General features: G+C 42.2%; 4 protein-coding genes across 7 annotated transcripts in view; 2 read left to right on the top strand and 2 right to left on the bottom strand.

The window, feature by feature from the left end:
* Window positions 1-2629, bottom strand: part of LOC122778390 (bifunctional heparan sulfate N-deacetylase/N-sulfotransferase 1-like) — a 36359-nt gene extending 33730 nt beyond the window's left edge. Inside the window, exon 1 of the mRNA XM_044040241.1 lies at window positions 2400-2629. The gene's annotated coding sequence lies outside the window, so the exon portion shown is untranslated. The remainder of the gene's footprint in view (window positions 1-2399) is intronic.
* Window positions 2630-5952: 3323 nt separating this feature from the next.
* On the top strand, window positions 5953-10359 carry rbm22 (RNA binding motif protein 22). Its single transcript, XM_044040999.1, has 11 exons — window positions 5953-6042; window positions 6943-6996; window positions 7094-7123; window positions 7233-7365; window positions 7473-7573; window positions 7971-8143; window positions 8326-8526; window positions 8661-8825; window positions 9043-9131; window positions 9343-9468; window positions 9583-10359. The coding sequence occupies exons 1-11, from the start codon at window positions 5989-5991 to the stop codon at window positions 9735-9737; spliced, it is 1281 nt and encodes a 426-aa protein (XP_043896934.1). The 5' UTR covers window positions 5953-5988; the 3' UTR covers window positions 9738-10359.
* LOC122778875 (myozenin-2-like) lies at window positions 10225-15150 on the bottom strand. 2 transcript variants are annotated; one of them, XM_044041000.1, is made up of 6 exons: window positions 14946-15150; window positions 14476-14558; window positions 13413-13570; window positions 12348-12501; window positions 11655-11832; window positions 10225-10854 (listed from the first exon to the last, which is right to left on the bottom strand). In XM_044041000.1, the coding sequence occupies exons 2-6, from the start codon at window positions 14543-14545 to the stop codon at window positions 10671-10673; spliced, it is 744 nt and encodes a 247-aa protein (XP_043896935.1). In that variant the 5' UTR covers window positions 14546-14558; window positions 14946-15150; the 3' UTR covers window positions 10225-10670. The 2 variants fall into 2 exon arrangements, with proteins under 2 accessions (XP_043896935.1, XP_043896936.1); XM_044041001.1 differs by having other exon boundaries at window positions 12420-12501; window positions 14946-15149.
* A 1021-nt stretch (window positions 15151-16171) lies between these two features.
* LOC122778187 (soluble guanylate cyclase 88E-like) lies at window positions 16172-24658 on the top strand. Of its 3 annotated transcripts, none has more exons than XM_044039821.1 (19): window positions 16172-16302; window positions 16535-16741; window positions 16918-17058; window positions 17429-17568; window positions 17708-17842; window positions 18400-18523; window positions 18613-18732; window positions 18873-18957; window positions 19572-19658; window positions 20549-20666; window positions 21166-21295; window positions 21452-21598; window positions 21818-21964; window positions 22058-22214; window positions 22302-22411; window positions 22734-22823; window positions 23243-23389; window positions 23488-23625; window positions 23716-24658. In XM_044039821.1, the coding sequence occupies exons 2-19, from the start codon at window positions 16622-16624 to the stop codon at window positions 23866-23868; spliced, it is 2289 nt and encodes a 762-aa protein (XP_043895756.1). In that variant the 5' UTR covers window positions 16172-16302; window positions 16535-16621; the 3' UTR covers window positions 23869-24658. The 3 variants fall into 3 exon arrangements, with proteins under 3 accessions (XP_043895756.1, XP_043895754.1, XP_043895755.1); XM_044039819.1 differs by lacking the exon at window positions 16172-16302 and adding an exon at window positions 16326-16392; XM_044039820.1 differs by lacking the exon at window positions 16172-16302 and having other exon boundaries at window positions 16457-16741.
* Window positions 24659-25345: the final 687 nt, after the last annotated feature.

Genomic DNA, 25345 nt, shown 5'->3' with positions numbered 1-25345 from the left:
ATTAAATGTAAAGGCATATTTGCTGTAGATCCTGCTCTGTGTGAGCATGCACAGCAATAAAGGAGTTGAATGAATGAAAGACAACACACTATGTTTCCTCTTGCTCTTCCCCATTCAAAGTGATGAATATCCTGTGATCATGTCTCATTCTGATAAAAAGCCAAACACTGCTTGGTGACATGATCTGTCGTATACTGTCATGCCCATAGCATTTTATCTACCTCCATGTGCAGGCATTGTAGCCCAGTCGCAGCATTTAACAGGCATATCTAAGTGAAAAGATGCTGATATATGATCAAATGGCTGCGGCAGCAGTGGCAGGCAGCCTTCGTCAACTCAAAGTGCTAGATCACAGCATGTTTGGCAGCCAGTAGGAACAGTCAGATGGAGGGTTAGAACAACAACCAGACAAACAGTTGGCACCTATAAATAAAAAACAACGCAGGGATCAGCTCTCTGCAGATTTGACAGACAAATGACAGCAGCCACACTCCTCCTAATCAAATCTGCAAATGGAATAAGCTCTGTTCCCCACTCTCTTTTGTGAATGCAGAGAGGAGCATGTGACGAACAAAAATGTGAAAAAAAAATTAAAAATACTGGTTAAATGAATCTCATGATACATAAAAGCAGAAGAACAGCGCTTTAAAGTTACAAGAACACCTTCTGCAGCTGAGGCAAATGCAGGGAAAGTCCTTATGACTTTGACAAACACATTCTGAGTGAGTCACTCTTCTTGGGTAATCTCTTACTCGCTTATAGGTGCATGCTTGCATGCGTGTACACCCCAAGGCAACAGATTTCAGGCAGGTCTGGACTACACCGCCTCCCCCCCTTTTTTTTCCTACAACCTAAGTGTTTAGAACATTTAATCGATGTGGGGGCAAACATTTGAGCAGAGCAGAGCAGACTCGTACAGTATAGACAAATCTCATGAAAGAACTGATGCATTGTGAAGATGTCAACAAGACACATACAATCAGCTTCAGTCAACTGATTACTCTTTAATCTAGTGATTATTTTCCTCAATAATCTGTTGTTTTTTGAACAAAATGTCAAGATAGTGAAACTTGTTGGTCTGCATTTCCCAAACCCCCAAAAATGACATCCTCAAATTTGTTTTGTCCACAAGCCAAACATACTGAGCTTATCATCATAAAGAGGAACAAAGAAGCTAGAGCGTGTTCTCGTTTAAGAAGCTGCAATCACAGACCTCAGAACAGAATTGATTTATTTTTCAGAAGCAAAATTCACAAAGTGAAAAATGAACAACGAGAATAGTTGGTAATTAAATGAGTTATCAATTGTAGGGCTTAACAATTTGGGGGAAATTATTCTGACAATGCAGTTGTCATTTAATTTGCAATATGTTTGTAGATTTAAAAGAAGGATGTGAACTTAAAAGATATGAATTGTGTCCCAAACGTATTACTTTTTCAAATTGGCATTACAAATCTAAAATAATACAGACTGAGCTGTAGCCTTTATGATTTGTTGCTTTAAACTGTGATTTCGAATTTATTGCTCAGACTTCCAGTGCCAGTGATACATTAAGCAGCTGCAGCCCCATCCCACGCGAATCGTGACTGAATTTTTTTGTTTTTGAAAAGTCAACAATGTTTGTGTTTTGGGCCACAAACATTGTGGTGGTGGTGGTGGCATCTCACTGAGTAATAATCATCCTGCAGGAGATTCCTTTATCGTGATCTGATGTCATTGTCTGTCATAACACCGCGTGTCATCGTCACTGCTCATTACCAAAAAAACAACTTCGACAAATTCGTGGTCGTTCCGTGTGTGCAGCGCTGTCCAGTGGACCGCAGTTAGATGAGGTGGCGGACAGTTGTATCGACCTTTAATTAAAATGTGTGCAGAAAATCGTTTGGCAGTAGAATCACATTTGTGGCCAATTTGCAAACATTGTTGCCGGAGTGTCAAAGCTAACTTGAGGCAGGCTTTTCATACTGCATCGCCGTGGCTCCCTCGCGTCGCAGCAGCTACAAAGTTACCACAAACAAGTTAGACGCTGGTACCGGGGCTGCATGGCGAGATCAGGCTGGATAAAGGAATCCCGAGCAGAGCCGGCGGACGCAGCTCTATCCAGGGCGAAAACTTCGACACAAGCCGCTTCCACGGTCACATTAGCCTGCTCTTTCTCTACCCGCTGCCATATGGTGGAGCTGAAAGCTGCAGCGACCCTCTGTCTCTGTCTGCTCTGGGGCTTTATGTTCCCATTCAGGCCGAGAAACTGGCCTTCCGTCTGCGCCAGACAACGCTCACTGGCCTGGCCTGCCCGGGAAAGAGAGGCAGCCAGCGAGCGAGCGAGCAGCGCGGCTCTCAGTCGTGTACCGAGCGTGCTGAAAACACCGCGACGAGACTTGTTGTTCGGGTGTACTCACCTTGTCGGAGTGTGTGTGGATTCGGGACGGCACAGGCCGGCGGGGTTCAGAGTGGGATTGAAGCACACTGGGTGCATGTCGTCGTCGTCGTCGTCGTGATCTCGGGCTGCTATCGGCCGTGAAGTGGAAGCGGCACAGCGGACCCGGCTGGGAGAAACTGGGAAATCTGAGAATGCCTCTCTCTCACTCTAGCTCTCTCTAGCTCTCTCTGCGGCTCTGTGCACCGAGAGTGGCCCATAACTGCCGATAGGGGGCGCCAACACAGTACATTGATTTATACGTCCTTAAGAAATCAGAGGTCTGATTCTTCTTCACCATTTCTTTGTCTATTTGTGTGCAGCATACTTACAAGGCGAAGTAAATAGTTTAAATTTCCGCCCCCTGAGGAAGTCATTATCCAATATTAGTGTCTCATATAACTTCCATGAATTAAATTCATCAATTTAGGTAATTCGGTCAACTATTTCCCTTTCATTGCCTATACATATATTATTGAATACAGTAGTTTGGACAAAATCTGAGTCAACGTATGGACAGAAAGCATGAAAGATTTACTCATGTCTGAAAAGTGTTCCTGGTTTCAATTTGAGCTGTATTGCTTTCAAATTGTATTTACATCTCTAGTAACAGGTTTAAACAAAAACACAAAAACAAAAAGTGTAGTTTAACGTCATTCAAACCAAAGGTTCTGTGATTGCAATCAGCCACATTGATTGGAATGATGCTTTTCAAGTGTATTGACGGGGAAGGAAATAGAGCGGCCTTGTAGGTTTGCCCTCTCTGATTTGAGCTAAGCAGTGATACTGAGATTACCCTGAATGTATTTACGGTTTCTTACAAACAAAGTCACCACTGTCACAAATGACACAGCATAAACCCATGAAAATGTCTGTTTTTAACATGTTTGTCAGATATTTTAATTATCTTAAGGGATATACAGTTTCTCTGATAGAATATCTGTAAATAATAACAATACTAAATTATTAATTAATATTAATTCTAAGAGAGGCCATTGCCTTGTGTAATGATGGGGATCCTACTAAATTAAAATAAAATAAAGAAATACAGTTTAACAAGCAAAACTTATTAAAATAAACAAGAATACATGAAATGTAACTTAAACTAAGGTATATTTTTGATGAAAATATCAGAACCATTGACGCTAGTCTAGGAATTCAGTTGAGCTTTGACACACAGACCATTAAAGATGCAATAGTTGGTTATACCTCTTGTCAGTAACTCAGGAGACTGGTGATTTTGATTATGGAGTCACTTAATCCAAGACAAAGTCATCCTTCAAAACAGCTTTGGTCGTCTCATTCATATCACATGATCGAGGAGACAGGGTCACACGACTCATTATAGACAAAGAAGGTGGTGCCCAGAAGATTTACTTTTGCTGGCCGCAGAAACAAAGAGCAAGACACAGACTGGCTGAGGAGGATGAGGAGGGGAAGGCCAGTGGAGATTTGACATTTGTTCAGGAAATATGACAGGAGCCGCTATTGATTGTGTCATCTAGCTGATGACCACAGTAAACTGATTATACCCTGAAAGTTCTGCATCTGACTTAGATATCAAAAGCAACAGAAAAGAACATAGATAATTTTTTTTTTTTAACTTTCCTTTATGACCTCCTGGATGACAGCTGAACTCTGAAACAGTTGGAAGATATTCAGGCCTGAGTCTAATCCCTGTCGTTTGCCTCTAAACCTCACCCTGACCTTAAATAAACATTAGAGGCTTAAAATGCCCATCCATAATCTCAAACATCCGCCACACCACTAATAGGAGTTTCACACAGTAAAGACACCCTGACCTGAATTGGAACAGGTGGGTAGATAGACTGTAAGTGGACTATACAATTGGCTTATACAAGGTCACACACACTCCAGTCCATGAGCCTCCAAGACAGCATGTCTCTTACTCACTCACATACAGTTCATCTAGTCTAACATTCAACATTTTCAAATATTAACCACTGAAGTAACTCATCATTAAGAAGATCAACTCCTCTCAATAACATGAAATCTATCATTATGTTACAATTACTGTAGCATTCAGTGTTAATAGTGTAAATGGTCGATAGAACTGATATACAGTTAACTTAAGAATACTGCATATTTTATGAGACCACATATCTAATGATTATATGTATAATGTCAAATATATATAGCGGAATAAAATGCAGAAAATAAGGTGGAATATAACTATTGCGGGGCTACATGACGGAGTACAGCAAGACGGTTGACGGTTGTGTGTGAGTGGGTTTTCTCCGGTTTCCTCCCACAGTCCAAAAACATGTAGAGGTTAATTGGATACTCTAGATTGGCTGTAGTGAATGATTGTCCGTCTCTATGTAGTTGCCCTGCAATTGACTGGTGACCTATCCAAGGTGTGCCCCGTCTTTTGCTGAGATTGGCTCCAGCTCCCTCACGACTTTCATGTGGTGGATAAAGCAGTAGACAATAAATGAATGAACGAATAACTACTTTCTTTGATTACTCAAGTACAGTTCAAGTACATTAATATTAGTGCTTCAATGTACACATACACAAAAGTTTTTAGGAGTTTGCATGTTCTCTGTGTATGTGTGGGTTTTCTGCAGGTTCTCCGGGTTCCTCCGACAGTCCAAAAACATGCAATATGGGGATTAGGTAAATTGGTCACTCTAAATTATCCAGGCTTTCCCCCATCTATCGCCCTGTCAGCTGAGATTGGCATAGTACCCCTCGCGACTCTCCGGTGGAGGATAAAGCGGTAGATACTGGATGGATGGATGTTAAACAGTTTGGGCTGCACTGCAGTGTGACACTGGGTGAGTACCATCTTTTCCATTGGGTACCTTCCCTGCAAAGCAATCCTACTTACTCTGTCTAGTATATGTGTCATCCTGTGTCAGCTATGTTCCAATTGTCTTGCCACCCTAGTGCCCTTAGTAAGTCACCTACCAAGTCTGAGGCCCGTCAAACCATTGAACAGTTATGCGAATAACAGACGGTATAGACAGATGTTTTTTTGAATTAATAGATGGGTGACATCATGCTCCTTTTTTTATCGTCTGTGATGTCACATTTTACATCACAAGAAAATTATGTTTATTATATTTGGAAGATGGGACCACAGGCGGCACTACAGGCATATAGACAGACAGACAGTCCTTGAATAATAGAGCGATATGTCACCTGTCATTCTTGGTCAAGCATCTCCTGCTACATTTTTAGCCAGTTTGGCTTATTCAGGACATGACAGCCAATATTCAACTTGTTTTTCTGCAATATGTCATTTTTGTATCTTAACTTCTGAAATTGTTGTACCATTGACAATGAATGGAATGTGCAGATCAAACATTGGTGAACTTCTGTGTACAATAACAATAGCATTCTCAGTATTCCCAACTGTATTTTATAAATTAACATAGCTGTGATATCATTTCAGTGTTTGTATTATTCTTTCTTATGTAATTATGTTAGTTAACCCTAAACCCAGTGTTACCTTGAAATAGGGCGACACCCTAAGGTGAAACGTGGCCTTTTTGGCGCGGTGCATTGTGGGCTGACGCTGACTCGGTTGGCTCACATTCTGCAAAATGGCGACGTCCCTAGGAAATAACACCTACAACAGACAGAATTGGGAAGACGCGGTCAGTTTAATCGACTATATAATGTTCATGATATGAAGTATGACTAAATTGTGTGGTTAAACAATGTAAATATATACTACTGTAATTATTGGGATGGTAAACCCTGCTGTCTCGCCACAAAGGTGGCAATTCTGGTCGATAGCTTGTTAGCTCCCTATTAGCGTAGGCGAAGCATGGACCTTACGTTAGCATGTCGACGTACAATTAAACGGTGATTCATTTTTGTTAGAAATGTGCGAAAATGTGTACATTACTCTCACCCGAATGCAGCGGTAGCGAGATACAGATTTTGTACCATAGCGGCGGGGCTCTCGGTCCCTTGACCTAAACGTGTGTAATGCTAAACGTTAGCTAACAAAGCTATGTAGCACTAGCCGGCTAACAACAATAAACCGCATTTCGTCAAGTAACACCAAAGTGTTACTAACATCAGGGCTACTATGGTCACTATTACAATCTGAAGCAATATGTAGAGCCATGTCGATTAAACAGGCTTAAGTAGTAGATTCTCTCTAATCGTCACTGTTGGTTTTAGTAATATATCAAAGTATAAATTTAGCAACACTTAGTTAATGTAGTTGACGTTTGTGGCTTAAGAGCAGCTTAAGTTTAGGCTTTTTGCTGATGCCACCAGTGGCATGGATTTAAGCAAGGTCTGTTTTCTCAGCTTGCACATGAACTGAAACAGCATCCTTCAACAGATGGCAAAGTGGGAGTGAGCCAGTCCTTTACTTGGTGTATTGATGCTTAGCTACGATACCCACAGTTGAGTGAAACACAGAATATAGGTCAGGTAATTGCTTCTGAAACATGTATCAGCGACAGATAGTTTTTGTACCTGGTGTGGAGCTTATTTTTTCTCCAAGATCATTAATCATCTTGTTTTCTTTTGTCTCCCAGGATTTTCCAATTTTGTGTCAGACATGTTTAGGAGAAAACCCTTACATCCGAATGGTGAGTGAGCATAACTGTTAATGAATTGAAGATGAGTTGTTTTATTATTTATACTAGTTTGTTTGTGAATTTAATTTGTTTTCTCTTTTTTTTGCAGACCAAGGAGAAGTATGGGAAAGAATGCAAAGTATGTTTTACATTAGTTTCAGATTAATTTAATGCAGCACCAAACCTTTATCCTTATGTGCACTACTCTGTTTTATGTACAAACTTAATTTTCTTTATTTGCCCATCAGATCTGTGCTCGTCCCTTTACTGTGTTCCGATGGTGTCCAGGGACACGGATGCGTTTCAAGAAGACGGAGGTCTGTCAGACCTGCAGTAAAATGAAGAATGTTTGTCAGACATGTTTGCTTGACTTGGAGTATGGTGAGTTGTTGACTGCTTTCAATCTATAAAATTAATATGGTCTGCATATGTTAATGCATGTGTAGCTATGTGAGATTAATCCTTTTGTTACACTTTGTGTTTTAAAGGTTTGCCTATCCAGGTCCGTGACACTGGACTTTCTGTTAAGGAAGACATTCCTAGGTCAGATGTGAACAAAGAGTACTACACTCAGAACATGGAGAGAGAGGTATAGATGCTATCTTATTCTGGCAAAAGCATTTTGTCCACATATTGGGATTTTTAAATGTCACTAGGTTTGTGGTTTATGAGTACTTTCTTTGACCCCAGTTTAAAGTTTGTAAATAACAGGCTTTACTTTTGATGCTGTATATTGATTATTGAAAAATGTTAAGAGATTCCGACCCCCTGAAAAACCAGGGAGCTTGTTTTAATTGTAAAAAAACATCCTCAGACGGATTAATTGATTTTCACAATAGTCAAAATTAATTTAGTAATCAATTACTAATTTTTGAAGCCCCACTATCAGTAGCACAATAGAAAGGTTTGCTTCACCTTTAAACTTTCCAAAAATTGGAATTCATCTAACCTCAGTCTCTAATGTATTTGTATTTATGTGTCATTAGATAGCCAATTCTGACGGCACACGGCCAGTGGGCCAGTTGGGTAAGGCTACCAGCTCTAGTGACATGTTGCTGAAACTGGCACGTACAACACCATATTACAAGAGAAACCGGCCCCACATCTGCTCTTTCTGGGTGAAGGGAGAGTGTAAAAGAGGAGAGGAGTGTCCTTACAGGTGAGTGACACCTGCACTTGAATTAGGGGGTACATTTGAGCCAATGGGTTGAATGTTGAATTCTGAAATAATTAACTGCTTCATAAACTGAATTTTTTTCTTTAGTTTGAGTGTCATTTATATGTCGCATTAGTACTGAGCATGATTTTTCTAATCATGGTTTTCCCTTTTTTTCCACAAAGGCATGAAAAGCCCACAGATCCTGATGACCCTCTGGCTGACCAAAACATAAAAGACCGTTACTACGGTATCAATGACCCAGTAGCAGACAAGCTGCTGAAAAGAGCTTCAACTATGCCCCGACTTGACCCACCAGATGACAAGTCTATCACCACCCTGTACATTGGGGGTTTGGGAGATACTGTCACAGATGGAGACCTCAAGTAAGTTTCTGTCCCAATTTCCTCTGCTCCACTTTTTAGATGTGTTGGTGTCATTGACTGTGGACAGTGGTTACATTTTAGACTGTTTTACCCAGTGTTGTTTTGCTTTTGGACTTTAATCTGTTTTGTTGCAGGAGTCACTTTTACCAGTTTGGTGAGATTCGCACTATTACCATAGTCCAGAGGCAGCAGTGTGCCTTCATCCAGTTTGCCACAAGACAGTCAGCCGAGATGGCTGCTGAGAAGTCCTTCAACAAACTGATCATTAACGGGCGGAGGCTCACTGTCAAGTGGGGAAGGTAAGATTATGATTGTGCAGCTGTACAGTATAGTGTCTTTTATAGAAATGGAATTCTCATACTTCTACTAATAATGGTGACAACTGACTGCAAAATCACATTGTCCTTTGGGATACTTTACATTTTCTGTTCTGGACACTTTTCTGCTGCTGCTCATACTGCGTTGGTATTTTGAAGTATGTGATGAGTCTATACAACTTTTGCGGTTTGTTTTTAGGTCTCAGGCAGCAAGAGGAAAGGAGGGCATCAAAGATGGTGTCAGTGAGATGGGCACTAGGCTTGATCCTGTCCCTGGTCTGCCTGGAGGTGAGTCAACATACAGAGAGTTGAATTGTTTTGCGCATAGTGACTAGCCATGAGTATTTAAACTATCTTGTCGTTTGTACTTAGGATCATTTTCTTTTGAATGTGATTCACCGTTTCAAACCAGTTGGTTACTGAAGGGACTGTCACTGACGGCCATGCATGTAGACATAAACACACTAACACATTTTGTTGTATGTTCTTTGTGTCGCAGCTCTTCCTCCACCTCCAGCCATGGATGAAGAGGCTCCTGCCAATTACTTCAATCTGGACCCTGGCACTTCTACTGTCATGAACATTGCTCTACCCCCACCTCCTGGGATCAATCCACCTCCTCCAGGTAAAATCATTACTTTGAACTCATATGTAGTTTATATCTTATTAACAGGAATATACACAGCCCCTGACATGTAGATGTCTTATGCTGTATTCTCTTTATCATTTGTTCATCCAGGGTTTGGACCTCCAATGTTTCACCCCATGGGTCACATGGCTCCACCTATGCCTCCTCCAATGAACATGAGACCTCCTGGTCAAATCCACTATCCCTCCCAGGATCCTCAACGCATGGGCGCCCATGCTGCACATGGTGCTCGCCATGGTGATTAGCTGTTATAGTAAAATTATGTTGTGATTATGTTCCGCAAAACTGATCAGGTGTTGTCACCTTGGGCGCTTTCAATGGGTCTGACACCTAGAAATGTACTTTTACACAGTAAATACACAGGAAAGACAGTTATTTCTTATTGGAGGGCATGTGATTTATTTTACACCTGCAATGTAGTGAATGAACTGAGGGAGCACCATTTGTGTCTGGAGAGACAACGTCTACAATCTGTTAACGTCTAGACTTTGTCACGACTGGAAAGTTTGAATACTTTAAATGTACCAGAACAGAATCTGAGCAGTGGTAATTCACAAAGCAAAAGATTGCAAACTCGGACACTGACCAATGCAACCAGGGTTGTTTTTAAAGGACTTGTGTGGTCCGAGCCATTGTATATACAAAAATGTAAACTTTAGGTTTAATTTGTGTGTTGTCAACTTGCCCAGAGCATCACTCATTTAATTTGTTATGGAACATGTTTAAGACCTATTCATTTTCAGTTTCACTGACCTTTTTATTTGACAGAATCTTAATATTCCACAACATTAAGACTTTTAATGTGACATTTACTTTGTGTTATGTTTTCATTTGTCATTAAAATGACTCAACTTTTGTCATTGATCATCTTGGTGTACATGTTATTATTTCTGTAAAGATTTATCGCTTGTGTTGACTGTGGTAGAAAAACAAACTTGCTGTAGTATTTTGAGTAAAGTCAGGAGATTGTCCTAGAATCTACTGTGGTATTAACTTATTTAAGCATCCAGTAATTGCCTCAGCTTGTCAATTCTTGCCACGTTAGCAAGTGTTGATATCATGCAGGCTCCCCCTCCCCTTTTTTTTACGTCAACTAATGAACATTAGGATTATTTTCATCGTAGGAGAGAAGCAAGCATAGGTCAGCATTTAAAAGTCTTTGGCTTATCAGTTTTGCTTCACAGTTCATTAGATTCAGGGTTGTAATGAACTCCCCATCCCTTGGGTGCCCTGTTGAAGTTGGGGCGTCGGCACATGCGGTCCAGGGCAATGCTTGGCAGATTGTGGGATTCCACTACCTCAAAGTCAATCACTGGTATCACCCTCTTGCTGGCCATAATGCCCCCAAATGGCATGGCAGATCTGAGAAACACAGAAGAGGCAGGTTCAGTGCGTTGTGTTTCATGTTACTGGGAAAATGTGACCTTGGATATGATGTGGTTCATACACCTTCCCGTAAAAGCTGGGGGGAAAAGTGGGGGCAAGGGCTTTTAGATGTTCAATAATGTCTCGTCTGGTCATTTGATATTAACTGAGTGTTCTGTAAAGAGCAAACCATCAGGAATTTTTCAGGAAAGGAGGTGTGCAGAAAACTCGACCTCTTTCACATCTGCTCTGACCATGTGTGGAGTTCAGATTTGATTAAGGCTACAAAATACCATGATAATCTTGTGGGTGTAAACAGATCCCTTTGTTGCTGGTGAAGTTCCAGACTGGCTGGCAGAAATGGTGTGATTGACTGTTTTAATTGAGTTAAGTCTGAGGTTTCATGTATTCTCTACCTCTTCATCTGCCCAGGCTTAACGTTTGTTCTGCCTTACTACTGTGATGCAATTCCTTGTGTGCCATGAGAAAGGTGATTCATGTGCAATCTATCTTGTCGAGACATAAAAAGCTCAGTGCCCCCCAGCAGATAATCTTTCAAACGCTGGGTTCAAAATAGCCGTCGCATAGCCACAATTTGAGGAGGTGCAAGCCAGAGACTGGATTCATTTTCAAACTGGGGAAACATGGAGTGGAGCAAAGGAAAGAGATGATGTGATTGATGGCACGGTTAAGTCATCTGTGGGTCTATTTGAAGATGGGTGGGTCCTGATTCCTGTGCCTCCACCAGAGGAGGATTTAATGGTCCATGATTTATTAAGATGATCGTGCAGATTTACCTGTTGAAGCACCGATAGTTTGCAGGCCTTTCTGGGAGCTGGGGCAGCTGGATATTGAGGCTGTTCAGGAGGTCTTCACTGCTCCCCAAAGCTTCCGTCCACGGGGAGCTGTAGGATTTGGGGATTACTGTTGTGTTGAACTTCTCATGAGGAATTCCCTTCAGAGGGCCAGTGTATCCTGAAGCAATAACAAGTCTGATGTCAGTGGGCAAACGGGGCATAGATAAAGTGAAGGCAAATGTGATGCGTTTCAGATATCAAACCAATTAGATAAAAAAGAAAATCAAGCCCCAACAAAGCAAATGGATATAATACAGTATACATATGAATATCTTTGATATTACTCCTATCATCAACAACAGGAATAACAGTAATTAGGTATCTGTGTGAAGCTGATAATTAACACAGTTTACCATCAGTCACACTGACAGTGGTGCCTTCTGTCAGACCAAATATGCAGCAGCACTCGAGATGCTCACAGATAATTACTCGCTACAAAATGCCAACACTTGTCCAGCACTGACAACAATAATAACAGCCAGTGTATTTGCTCAGCATGTTTCTATATGAAAGTTAAACACTAGCACATCCACGTGAGATAGAGTGTCCATGCACTACTCAAGCACCGGCTTTGTCTCCACACTGTGTCGCACCGTGGCAGAATGTGGACATGCTCTCATCACCATGTTGTACCTGGAGCGATGACGTCGGGTCTACCCTTCTTTGACACAGTCTTCTGTAGGTTCATGACCAGGCTATGCTTACCCGGGATGGAGAAAGCCTGGTTTTCTTTTCCTCCTTGTGGCTCTGGGATGATTTGTGGGGGAGGGGTGGCCTCGAGATGGACCTGAAGGAACCAAGTTAGATTTCTGTGAATTCATTTACTCAACAAATACTGGGACACCTTCTTCTGAGAGACATTTGGCTAATTGTATGGAGATGGAACTGAGGTTTTTTTAGGAGTACTGCTAAATCCAATCCAAAACCAATCCATTTTATTTATAGAGCACATTTAAACAAAAAACAATGCAGTTGCCCAAAGTGCTTTACAATAACATTTAAATGACATAAAACACAGGTGAAAATAAATGAATTCACAAGGCTATAAAATGGACAAAACAACAGTTCTGCGTCAAAGGTAAAGGAGAAGAAGTGCGTCTTTAAAAACAGGAAGTGAAGGGGCCTGTGCAATATTCTGTGTGAACACTAAAATGTCCTCTGTCACTGCCAGCAGGGTTGTAACAGCTCGGGTTACGGACTAATGCATTGTGAAGTGCGGGCACTGAAAGACATGGGGACATGTAGCAGGAAGGGCTCTAACTGTGTGCTGCATCTAAAATGGGAAGTTGGAAATTTATGTCAACTGAAGTCATTTTTGCAATTTGGTCTATCTTATAGCCTATTTGTCTTATTATATCGGTTTGTACACACAGTACTGCGCAACGTCTATGTGTGGGTATTGCCATGTTGTTTTTAGCCTGGCTTAAGCAAACCCCACTTCCCCGAATGTGTAACATAATTGCCTGCACCTACTTTGGCTATGTAAATGAAATAGATACAGCACTAACTGACAAATAGTCAGGATAATTTAATCTCTGCCTTCTGGTTATTTGTTAATCTGGAGAATCCTCATCATGACCAAAATAAACATATAAATAAATAAATAAACATATTAGGATTTAAGAACATGCCAGACACACAAGTTCTTCATATTGTGTACGCTAATATGGCTTGATGTCACGTCTGTCAGTTTCTTACATCACTGGTGTTGTAAGCACCGCTGTTCTCCAGGGTGAACCTCTCCACTCTCTTCTGTCTCTCTTGGAACATGCGTGAGCCTCGATTAGAGGGAAGATTCAGCTCCTCCATCATCACATCCTTTGGAACACTGATCTTCTTCCCCAGGTTCAGACCCCCTGGCACAACATGACAGATACATGGCAGTGTTTTAATGATAAATAACACATTTAGTGCCTCACTAAGGCAGTGTCAGAGTTGAGAGAACTCTCTTTTGCCCTAGGTTTTTGTGCTGCTTGCATAAACACAACATGACATTGAGTTGTTAGTGCAAGGGCATTGAAGGCAGCAACTTCAAGACAAGTAACACTAATAGCGACCTCTGGCAAATCTTAACATCTCCTCGGATCTCCTTGAAAACAGCTGAAAGGGAGTGATATGAAAAAGCCAAACTGTGGATGACTACTGCATCACTAAGTTAGTATCCACACAGCTTTGGCAGCGAGTGTCTTCTCGTGTTCTATCATGACGCAGTGGAGGGTCTGAAATAGCCTCAAGATGATGTCAAGAGGTGCGTAATGTTTGTTGTGGTCCAGGGTTGCATGGGTAACTGGGCATATAAATAGGATCTTTCGATGAAAGACTAATGTAAGAGCGGATGGCCCTCTTTCTCGCACATGTTCGGAGGAGCAGGGGATTATGCCGTCCTTGAGTAGCAGCCTTTGATCAGCATTTTTTACATTGGTCAATTGATTGGTGGGAATCACACTGGCTGAGTTCAGGGGACTTGATTTCCAAGCATAGCTGGCAGACAGTGCAGGGGGAACACAAACAAAGCCACTGTGATGGTCCCTGTTGGAAGGCTTGGACAATTTTAACAGCGTGTGGACACTCGAGGGATTCGGCTGTACTGCCTTCCAACACACTTTGATGTTCGGCTCACTTACATCTGGCAGCTCCGGCTGTGATCACTCACTGTGACATATGTCGATGCAATTTGTAGTTTTGCAGCTCCAGATATTATATGTAGATTTGTTACCTTACCTGACCTGGCACTAAACCAGGTCACTCACAATAAGCTCACCTCTTTTGGCCTCCTTGGACAGAACCTTAGCGTGTAACACTCTCTGTTTGTCATTCATGCTGGACAACATCTCTCGTCTGTCTCTGTTGACAAAAACATCAAAATGTTTTAATTAATTTGTGTTATCGCATTCTTTCAGTGGATACAATTTGACTTTGATTTGTTGACAGGCAAAGAAAAATGCACAAACACAGACACCTAAATGACATGTTATATTATCTGGCAAATAGCAAATGATATGTCTTGCAAAGGGCATCTTCAACTATGCATATGTTTTAAGTAAGTGGAAGATTTTCTCCTCACTTAAATGCATCAATTACTGCTCTGCTTGCACCACAGCACAACCACAGTAAATCATATTTCGACATGTATGATTGCTGTAACACTCCTCCCTGTCAGTCTGTGAGCTGTGCCCTCTGTCATTACTTATTTTAAACACAGTAAATACATGTCACTCACTCAGTCCTTACCTGACTCTCCCGTCTGTCTATCTGTCCAGTGTTGGCGTTGGTCTGGTTGATCCCGTACTGGAGCAGGGATGTTTCCACTCTCCACTTCGACACTTCCCCAGCAGAGAGGGAACAGTCGGTATAAAACTCTTTACAGGATGCCTGTGGGACTTAGCTCATTCAGTTTATTTTAGCAGAAGGGGTAAGAGAGTGAGGATGGATGGAGGGAGTGGTGGAGGGTATAAAAGGACCATTAAGGGGCAGGGCCATGGATAAAGATTTACATTCTGACCTCGAGCCTCTTATAATAAAAATCTGATACCCCCTCTGTTTGTTTGCGTGTGTGTGTGCACATTTCAGCAGCTGCTGGCCACACAGTGACAGCTATATGAGAGGGCAGGTATCTAAACTCTCCACTGCACACACACACACACACACACACACACACACACACACACACACACACACACAATTTCTATTTTTTTCCCTTTCTTTTTCTCCCCTCAGTAAAACCATTTGTAACCACAGGGCTATATATTAGCTGCACACAAACACGCCCATGGTGTGTTTCCCGCATACAGGCAGTTTTATGGGAGAAGCTGTAAAATTGATGAGGTTGCTGAGATCAGAGTTTCCCTGTTTTGGGTCCCGTCATTATTTATTATACGGTAAAAGATTGTTATCACTGTTCGGTGTTTTGTTTTTTTGTGCCGTTGTGGTTTCTTTTAGGACCAACTGCACAAAAATGGTATAGTTGTGACTTCCTCTGCAAACTCTCATTGTGTTACACCAGAGGAGATGCCCTTTAATCGTATGTAGTTGCCCTTTTGGAACTCATGTTAGTCTTTATCAAGCAAGCTTTCCCCCACAAATTGATTCATTGAACTCAGCAGAAGCCGGGGGGGGGGGACATTTTCTTTATCCCTGCTGAGATTGGATATCGATTTTGCACCTGCCCTGCCCAGAGTATCACTATCTCTGACACAATATGAGGAGAGTCATCCCGAGTCATAGAAAACCATCTGCAGACGCTCAGTGGAAGTTGAATAGTTGCTCCACATTAAGGTTGCTTGTTTAGCCACAAAATACATTTTGCTCTGTAAAGGGAAATCCGGCTGGGTTGGCAGCACAAAGAACATTTTTAATTGTCTTCCACCTTCTTCACACAGCAATTCATTACAAATTGATCTAATATGACAAGCGTCTAATTCCAGTGATGCAGTGTCTTTTTCACATAGAGGACAAATTCTGGTGACTGGAGTCATCTGTGTCTGAGAGGTGGCTTCCACAGTGTGTTTGTGTCACATGGAGAGAGGGGCACAGCCACCAGGCACTGACAGCTGACACAGGAACAATAGAGCCTCCTCCAAAGACAAGGGTTTGTGTAATTAGGGCACCTTTAAAACCGTTTGCTCAGTTGGCCTTCAGATGAAACCTGGCTAATCTGAGGAAGTGCAAAACTTCACAGGTAGCACTGGGATCAGCAGAGGCAGCAACATACAATACAACACTTCTTTTTTTTTTTTTTTTAAAAAGCTTAAGACTGCATTAAAATTCACCTTGAAGCACAGAAAAGGTCATCAGCGTGAACTTTTCTCATTTGCTCGCAGGTGCCTTTGTGAGGATTTGCTGGAAGTCAATCAGTCGGGGAGCTGTCTGGACTGCGCTCAATTTGAGCTTCAATCCACTGAGACGTAATGTACGGGCTGCTGTGTGAGAGTCTTCACGACTTCATCAAGGAGTCATACGGAGACGATGTGTGGAAGCTGGTCAGAGAGAGAGCGGATGTCAGGTTACACTCCTTTGTCACCCACCAGGTACAATGAATAATAATAAGATACAGTAGTGTTTGTATGGATAGAATAATAATAGTCTGTACTGACTGTGAGTATCAAAGTCAACTTCACAGGTTATTTTAGAGCTTCATTGTCTTCATGTAAAAGCATCTGTTTTTGTGTGTTGTTTATTTGTGTTTATATGCATGTACCTGCAGGTGTACAGTGAGAGTGTAATTCCCCGTATTGCAAAGGCAGCCAGTGGAGTGACAGGCACACCTTACAATGAGCTGATGAACTCCTGGGGCGTCTACTTCCTGGGATTTGTAGGAAAGTACGGCTACGATAGAATCCTGAAGGTAAGAAAATCTCAGACCTTTGTATTCCTCTGGTACATAATGTTTGTGAAGTCTTTATTAAAACTAAAATGACAGTAATATGTACCCTGATATTCTGAAATGTTTTATAGCTTAATACGTTTGCTTTTTATATTGTAAAACAGACTCTTTTGTTTGAAATCTATATAATTATTGGTATGATTTCAAAACAGTTTGAAGGCAGAACTGATAAATGTGGTTACTAGATGCCATTTGTAAAAAGATGTAAAAAGAATAGCAGTAAAAATAACTTAACGTTTTACTTTTATTGCAGCTTAAGTGATAGATCTCATAAATAATCTATAAAATAGAAGTCTGCTATACATGGTCACCTTTTGTCTTGTGCTTTCAGGTGTTGGGTCGTCATGTACGTGACTTTGTCAACGGCCTTGACAACCTCCATGAATACCTGCGCTTCAGTTACCCCAAGGTGCAGCCTCCAACCTTCTTCTGCCAGGAGGAGTCAGCCACTGGAGTCACCCTCCACTACAGGTGTGGGATTATGAGGAGAAGGGGCAAGAGGGGGCAGAAGGAAACTCTATCAGACGTTACATTACGGAAAGAGAAGACACAAGTTGTGGCCTTTCATCTTTCCAGAAATGATAGCATTTTCTTTTTGTGTGACCTGCAGGAGTAAGCGTAAAGGCTACCTGCACTACGCCATGGGTCAGCTGAGGCAGATGGGTAAACAGTTCTACGACACTGACATTCATGTGGAGGTGCTGTCTGAGCAGATGGTCGGAGACTACTCCCATGTCACCATGAGGTACAAACACACACACACACACACACAATAGCAGACCAATCCCCACTTAACCAGTTCTCCAGAAATGAGGTTCTGTCCCCATGAGGACTGCTGTGTTTATGCCAGATGAAGGACCTGAACAGGTGCTCACACACACATCTTTATTAAAATGTAATATTTAATGTTTCATGTGGCTTAGTTTAGATAGTTACTATTGGAACAAACATTTCGACTTGTTCGTCTTCATTTCCTTCCTTCTGACAGTCATGTCAGCTCACATTTGCAGCACGTTGTGACCATGTGAAGGGAGGGAGGCCTTATATCTTGGGAACTACAAGACCAAACTTGCTCACATAGTTAAATATAGCTACACCTCCGCTAAACACAACAGTAAAATGCTATTTATGCAGTGATTCATCAGTAACATCATTCCACTATGTGCTATGTTCTTCATCTAAATTCCTTTCCTGACATTTTCTGATGTTATTTGTTGTTGTTGTTCATGTGGTTGTGTAGTCACCATTGAAATAAAAAAAAACCTCCTTAGCTAAAACATATTGATCTGTTTGTCCATACAGGCTGAACTTTGACAACTCAGCCTACCGCTACATCATGAAGGAGGATGAGGAAGAGCAGGAGATCTTGCCCATTACCTCAGATTTCTTCTTTGAGGTTTTCCCCTTCAATATTGTCTTCAGACAGGTAATTCCGCTCAATAACCATCCTTAGCAGGGCAGTGCATGAATCAAATTGAGTGTGAATGAACAGCCAGTGATTCTTTGATTCTTTAGGACATGGTGGTGCATAATGTGGGCTCAGGCTTAGCTACAGTCTTCCCTGATCTGGATGGGAAGAAGATCAATGACGCCTTCTTGCTGGCTCGCCCCCTAGTGGAGTTCACCTGGAACATGGTGAGACGGTCCACATTTCAGACACTTTGAGTTCTCTCAGCCTGTTCTGAATTTGAAATACAGCATTCTGTAGAAAGCAGTAAGCTTTAGCCAGGCTGGCGATGAGTTATGAGAATGCTGACTTTCTAACCTGCTCACAGATCATTTCCCACCCCAACAACCTGTTTGAGATCATGTCCAAGGAGCCTGTGAAAAGAGAGAGGAACCTTCACAACCGAGTTCAGAGTAAGAGTGAACGTTGGTATACAATATACGATATACACAGATACATGGTCTGCCGGGATACCAATAATATCACGAGACAAGGATTCTGTGATAATCATATACAGCGATACGTCACAATGTCTGTCTCACTGAAGACAACAAAACCCCCGTGAAAAGTTAAAAATGCAGAAAGTCTTTGTACTGAAAGTCAATGGGACATCTCTTAATGTAGCTTTCTCCACCATTATTATAGGAGACATTAAGTAGGAACTGTTTACTTTAGAGTGCCTACATTTATTAATTAAAACATCGATTATTGCATGAGGAAGGTAGACGATATATCACCAAATGGATATTTTGTCCCACCCCTGATTTGCAAAGTCTGCTGGGAGATGACTCACAGGTTTGAGGTCAGATTCATTTCACTGCACTCAAACACAAAAGAATTTCACTCATTATAAAGAGCAGGTGTGCTGTAAAATCTACAGCTTCTAGGAGACTTGCTTTTAATTGTTTGATGCCTTGGTTCAACCTTTATTTAGTGGAATGATCGTAGCCCTGTTTAACATTGATAGAGGGTGTGGATAATATGAATATTTATGACTCTGATTACCCTCACTCTGTCTTTCCCACAGATTCTGACTATGAAAATGCCAATCGCTCTGCTGACGTGGACGTGGAGCTCATGGCTTTCCAGTCCATCATTGGAGATGATTACAAAGGTTATGACTTCTAAAGTGTTTCTCTTTTCTGGAGGGCATTCAGACCCCAAATAGAACTGATGCAAAGACTGTTAGCCGCCATAGCTTTAGCTTTAGCATCACAGACTAAACTAAGTGAAAGAAATTTGGTCTGACTCTGACCAAATATAACAAAACAATCCACCACTACCTCTTAAATGTACCAGTTATTTGCCTTTTGTAACAACTGAAGAGAAATTTAAAGTATATATGGTTTAATATGGGGTCACATGGTTGGTGTAGTGGTTACCGCTCTTGCCTCTGCAGTAAGAAGACCCAGGTTTGTGACTCAGTCGGAAAACAAGGGCTTTTGGAGTTTTGCGGTTTCCTCCCCCAGTCCAAAATCATGCAGATTTGATGATTAGACAAATTGACCTTAGGTGTGAGTGTGAGAGGGTTCTTTGTCTCCATGTGGCCCTGTGATGGACTGGCGACCAGGGTGTACCCCGTCTTTCACCCTATGCCAGCTGGGATTGGCACCAGCACCCCTGGGACCCTTATGTGGAGGATGAAGCGGTAGAAAATGGATGGATAAAGTATAGTTTGGATGCAGTGACTTTGTAAAAGTTCTTGGCTGACAGCAGAGGCTTTAGGAAGTAATTGCTCCCATCCAAGACGTAGTCCAGTACAAGCTGTTTCCATGTGAAGATACACTAATTGGCTGCTGTATCAGACTACATATGAAAGTGGTATTGATCTTCTTGTCCATTGGCAAGAAAGCAAATGAGCACATTTTCCAAAATGCTGAACTTTCAATTTACACTGCCACAGTCACAAGGGCGAAACCATTAACACGGTTGTTATTTAGTGCTGCAGTTTAACATGGCACACATTTGTCTGTGTGGTATTTCAATGTGTTGCTTCTCTCTTAGATGGCAACAGCGCTAATGCGATGGAGAGCTGGGGTGATGGGAGCCGCTGCCTGAGACTCAAAGGACAAATGAGATACATGCCAGAGTGGGAGTCCATCATCTTCCTGGGAACTCCTGTGTAAGGCCCACACACACGCACACACACGCACACACACACACACACACACACACACACACACACACACGCACACACACATCTTTATTAAAACGCTGCATTTAAAAAGTAAAACAGTCTAAAAAGCTGTGAGAGCTAAACGGAATTACGAGGCTGGAAATAAAAGCCTGGGCAGTGAATCAAATCAGGGGCCCATTCTAGGAGCACTTACCATGCATGAAATGAGCTGCTAATTAGCCTGTAATCAGACAGTGCAGCTCTTGTGAGCGTAATGGGAACCCATTTGCAACTGAGTGTTTTCCACAGAGTACATTACCAAAACATTTCCCTCCTCTTCTCAAAACATTTTTTTAAGAAATCCCTGTGTGCCTGTATTGACAAAACTTTAATCATCTACACTATAGGGACTGTCATATTGTGCCTCTCATATTTTATTATTTTGTCATTCGTTATATAACTGCACATTTTCTTGATTTCTTTTTTTCTCCGTAAATGTGTGTAGGATGGAGAGTCTGAGTGCCATGTTTAAGACTGGCCTGTACATCAATGACCTCAGCATGCACGACTCCAGCAGAGACCTGGTCTTGGCAGGCACTCAGCAGTCAGAGGAGCTGAAGAGAGCCCTCATACAGGTTCACTGAGCCAAAGCGCTGCTGGGATTTACACACGTGATCCGTGCAGTTTTCACTCTGTGTCATACAAAGTTGCCATCACCGTCCACTCACTAACCTGAGATGAATAACAGAGACTCCCATTTGTTTGTCTCCTCTTCTTCATTTTGAGTGCAGGAGCAAAAGAAGTCCAGTAAGCTGGAGGAGAGCATGAAGATGTTGGACTATGAGATGAAGAAGACTGACGACCTTCTGTACAGGATGATTCCTAAACCAGTGGCTAAACGGCTGCGCAAAGGAGAGCCTGCTGTAAACACCTGCGAGGTCAGGGCCGCATTTAGCACCTGAATGCCATAGTTTACCGTGAATTATTCTTGTTTTCTGTGAAGAACTTCTTGAATCTAGTCTACTTAAATGAAGAGAGAGAGAGAGAGAGAGGCTTCCTGGTGGTTCAGTGTCTAAACATCAAAAATGGACCATGCATGTCACCTCCCCTCTCACCCTGCCTCCCAAATCACCTCTCTGACCACTTCTCTCACCCAGGTGTTTCCAGATGTGACCATTCTCTTCAGTGACGTTGTGGGGTTTACTCGCATCTGCAGCCACATCACTCCAATGCAGGTGGTCTCCATGCTCAACACCATGTACACACTGTTTGACACACTCAGCGAGAAACACCGTGTCTTCAAGGTGTGTTTGTGTTTTTTTTTCTCCCACTGCGTAACACAGTTGACACGTGAACTAAGTGTTGTGTGTAAGAGCTGCTGTTGTGCTCCTCTTCAGGTTGAGACCATTGGCGACGCCTACATGGTGGTTGCTGGTGCTCCGGAGAAGACCAAGTACCACGCTCATAACATTTGTGACATGGCCCTGGACATGGTGCGATCCATCGATCACCTAAAAGATCCCTCCAATGGCAACAACATACAAATTCGTGTTGGTGGGTAGGATGTGTGTGAACGTGTGTGTTTTTGTTTGGTGTCTGACCGAAGACACTGAGTGAACTAACCCGCTGTTCTGGTTGAAGGGATCCACTCCGGCATGGTAGTGGCAGGTGTGGTCGGACACAAGATGCCACGTTACGGTCTGCACGGCGATACGGTCCACACGGCGTCTGCCATGGAGAGCAATGGCAAGGTAGATAGAAGTGATGACACAATGATGACACACGAGTCAGACTGTCTGTTAGGGTTGAGAAGACATTTTTATAACTCAATAAATCGTGATTCTCTTTAGTTTTCACCCCAGAATAGCGATAAGTTGCCTCGTCAGTTTATTATGAAGCATGTGGAGTTGAAAGCTGGGGATTTAAATCACGACACTCCTAGAATCACAAGGGGGCTGCTTTTTGAGTTGGGACAAAAGCAGCCCTCGTGTCTGTCTACATATCATGACTTGAAGTGATGCACGTGTTGTCTGAGTGTTTGTTGTGACCCCGTTAATCTTTTCCCTCAATTAGGAGATGCACATTCAGCTCAGCAGCGCCACCTATGAGCACCTGAAAGGAAGCCACTTCATTTTTGAAAGGAGAGGCATCATCACCATCAAGGTCAGGGGTCTAAACTGTCACTATAGCAACACTATCAACCACATTACATGCTTTCATAACAACATATTACCATTTTGTTCCGTAGAGCATGTGAGGAACACACAATCAAATTAATTAGAAATGAACATTTTACTTTAATTATTACTTTAATTGAACTTTAATTATCTTAAGTGGAGCAATTCACATGTGTGCAGAGCCTGTCATGTCATGTCATGTTACGTTGCAGCTTGCTTGTTGAATTGTCAATCTAGTTTATCGGTGCGTCTGACTTTTACAGCTCCTCATTACAGGTTCCAGTCTCGTGAAACCAGCAGTGATTTGTTTTCATTTCAAGAATTTTGATACTTGAAAATCTGCTACATGGCTTTTTGGCAAAACACTTTTTAATTTTTGTCTTCTTCTGCTCACTGCATATTTAGGGCAATGTCGAAATTGAGACCTACTGGCTGAAAGGAAAGAGGGACAAGGATGGCAATGCTCAGGCTGCATGTCCTCAGTTTGAGACTCAGACCATCAGCAAGGCCAACATCGCGGGCCCTGAGGCTACAGGGGATGAGCAGGGACTGGTAAAAAAATTCAGCAAAGTCATGGTTAAATGGTACATTTGCTTTACTGCCGCCACCATTGTCTGATTCCTTATGTCTCTGTCTTCTGTGCCCCCCAGGTTTTTCCTCTGGTGGCAGTGGAGGACGAGGACGATGTCAAATCTATTCGCTCTCATCGCATTAAGATGGAGATTTCAGGCCATTCCCTGGAGGAGTCGATGGACGAGTGCCACGTGGAGGAGATGTCTGTTCATAAAGTAAGTTTTTTTCTGTATTGCTAGATCGCTGCATGTTCAACGACACATTTACGCTCTCGATGATGATTTCCTGTACTGCTCCCTCTGCAGTCCCATTATAAGGATGCTTTGCAGGACGGCCTCCAGGACGCTCACCTGGAACTAGACTCACCCGAGTTTGACGGCAGAGACTCCATCATGGATTCCCCTGACAGCTCCTGTGACTCCCGCTGCTCCAAAAGTGCCATGTGCTCCGTGTCCTGAGCCTCAGCGTGACAACGGCACCCAATAAGGCGCTTGGTAATGCTGTAGCAGAAATACATATTACTGTTGCTTAAACGCTTTTTGAACAACTCAGTCAAAGCACTGAATGTTAGGCCGAATGCCAGATAGAAAAGCAGGTTTTGCTGTTTTCTTTGTGTGTGTGTGTGTGTGTGGGTATGATTTTGTTGTTGTTGTGTTTGTGTGATGACGCCTTGATCATCTCTGATGGCATGTTGTTTGTACTCGCGCTAGACTGCAGTGCTTCAAATCTCTTGTGGCCTGTGTGCGGCGTTAATACTGCACAGCAAAAATCATCAGGGCTTGTTAAGCTCTTACAATACAGATGCCAATCAGAGCCATTAGTGTTCATTTTACACCTGATTGTTTTCAACAGCTGCCTCAGAGCTTTAACAGTCCCAAGAGAGAGCAGACACTTCTCCAATGAATACCTCATGGCAATTATCACTACAAAGTCAACTCTGAGAAATGTTTGCTGTGTACTCATTGTGTAGTGGATCTTTGTACCAAAAAGTGTCCCCTGCCATATGGTTCTTTTTTTTTTTTTAATTTCCTGCACTAGTCGCTCTGCAGTGGCTCATAGATTTGACATCTTGTTTCACCCCGTGAGAAAAGAAATCCTTCAAAGTCTTGTCTCCTTTTCTTCTCCCACCTCCCTCCTTCCACTTGCATGTCTGCATTCATTATTCTATATCAGCTTTGTCAAATGCACAGCCGCTGCACAATATTAACGCTTGTCAGCTCAGTGAAAATAAAGAGCGATGAATTCTGAGGGGCCTGTGGTTTCGTTTGTTTTTGTTTCGTCTTGTCTTGTCACTTCCCTCAGTGCCATTTATACTCACATTTGCATATATTTAAATGCTTGTAATGAAACAGATTTACCCATGGATATACAGACATGTTTTATTGTACCTTGGCCACCTGATATACATGCATTTATATGTCCATCTTAAACTAAAAAATGATGTTTTCTTTTCCTTTATTTAAGGTTTGTGATAGTCTGTGATCCGGCAGAAGTATACATCCGTCAAATAGTCGACTGTACATCAAATTAATATCAATTAATTAGTTAAACAATATCTAGTATATCTAATATAAGTTTTCAGCAAAACAACACACACCCACTTTAAAACAAGAACAATGTGAATCATACATCTGTCATCATCCTGGTTCAGTGTTCCAGTCAGACAGTGTTCCCTACTGACTGGTTGTCAGATGAGCTGCGTTTATAGGTGGCGTCCTCACGCTCTAGGTTGCCTCCACGGGCTCTTTGGGAGTCTTTAGGGTGCGAACGGATGGAGCAATGGAAGCAGAACGCATACACGAAGGCCAGCAGGAGCAGGAAGCAGACCACACAGAAAACCACAATGATCAGGATGGTGTGCACTTGCATGTGCAGCTCCTCCCATGGGAGCAGTGTGGTAGTAGCCAGGACACTGAGAGTTGAGGGTGAAGCAGT

The sequence above is a fragment of the Solea senegalensis genome, linkage group LG12, assembly GCF_019176455.1.
Source record: "Solea senegalensis isolate Sse05_10M linkage group LG12, IFAPA_SoseM_1, whole genome shotgun sequence".
NCBI classification, from domain to species: Eukaryota; Metazoa; Chordata; class Actinopteri; order Pleuronectiformes; family Soleidae; genus Solea; species Solea senegalensis.
This window is presented reverse-complemented; position numbering and strand designations above follow the sequence as displayed.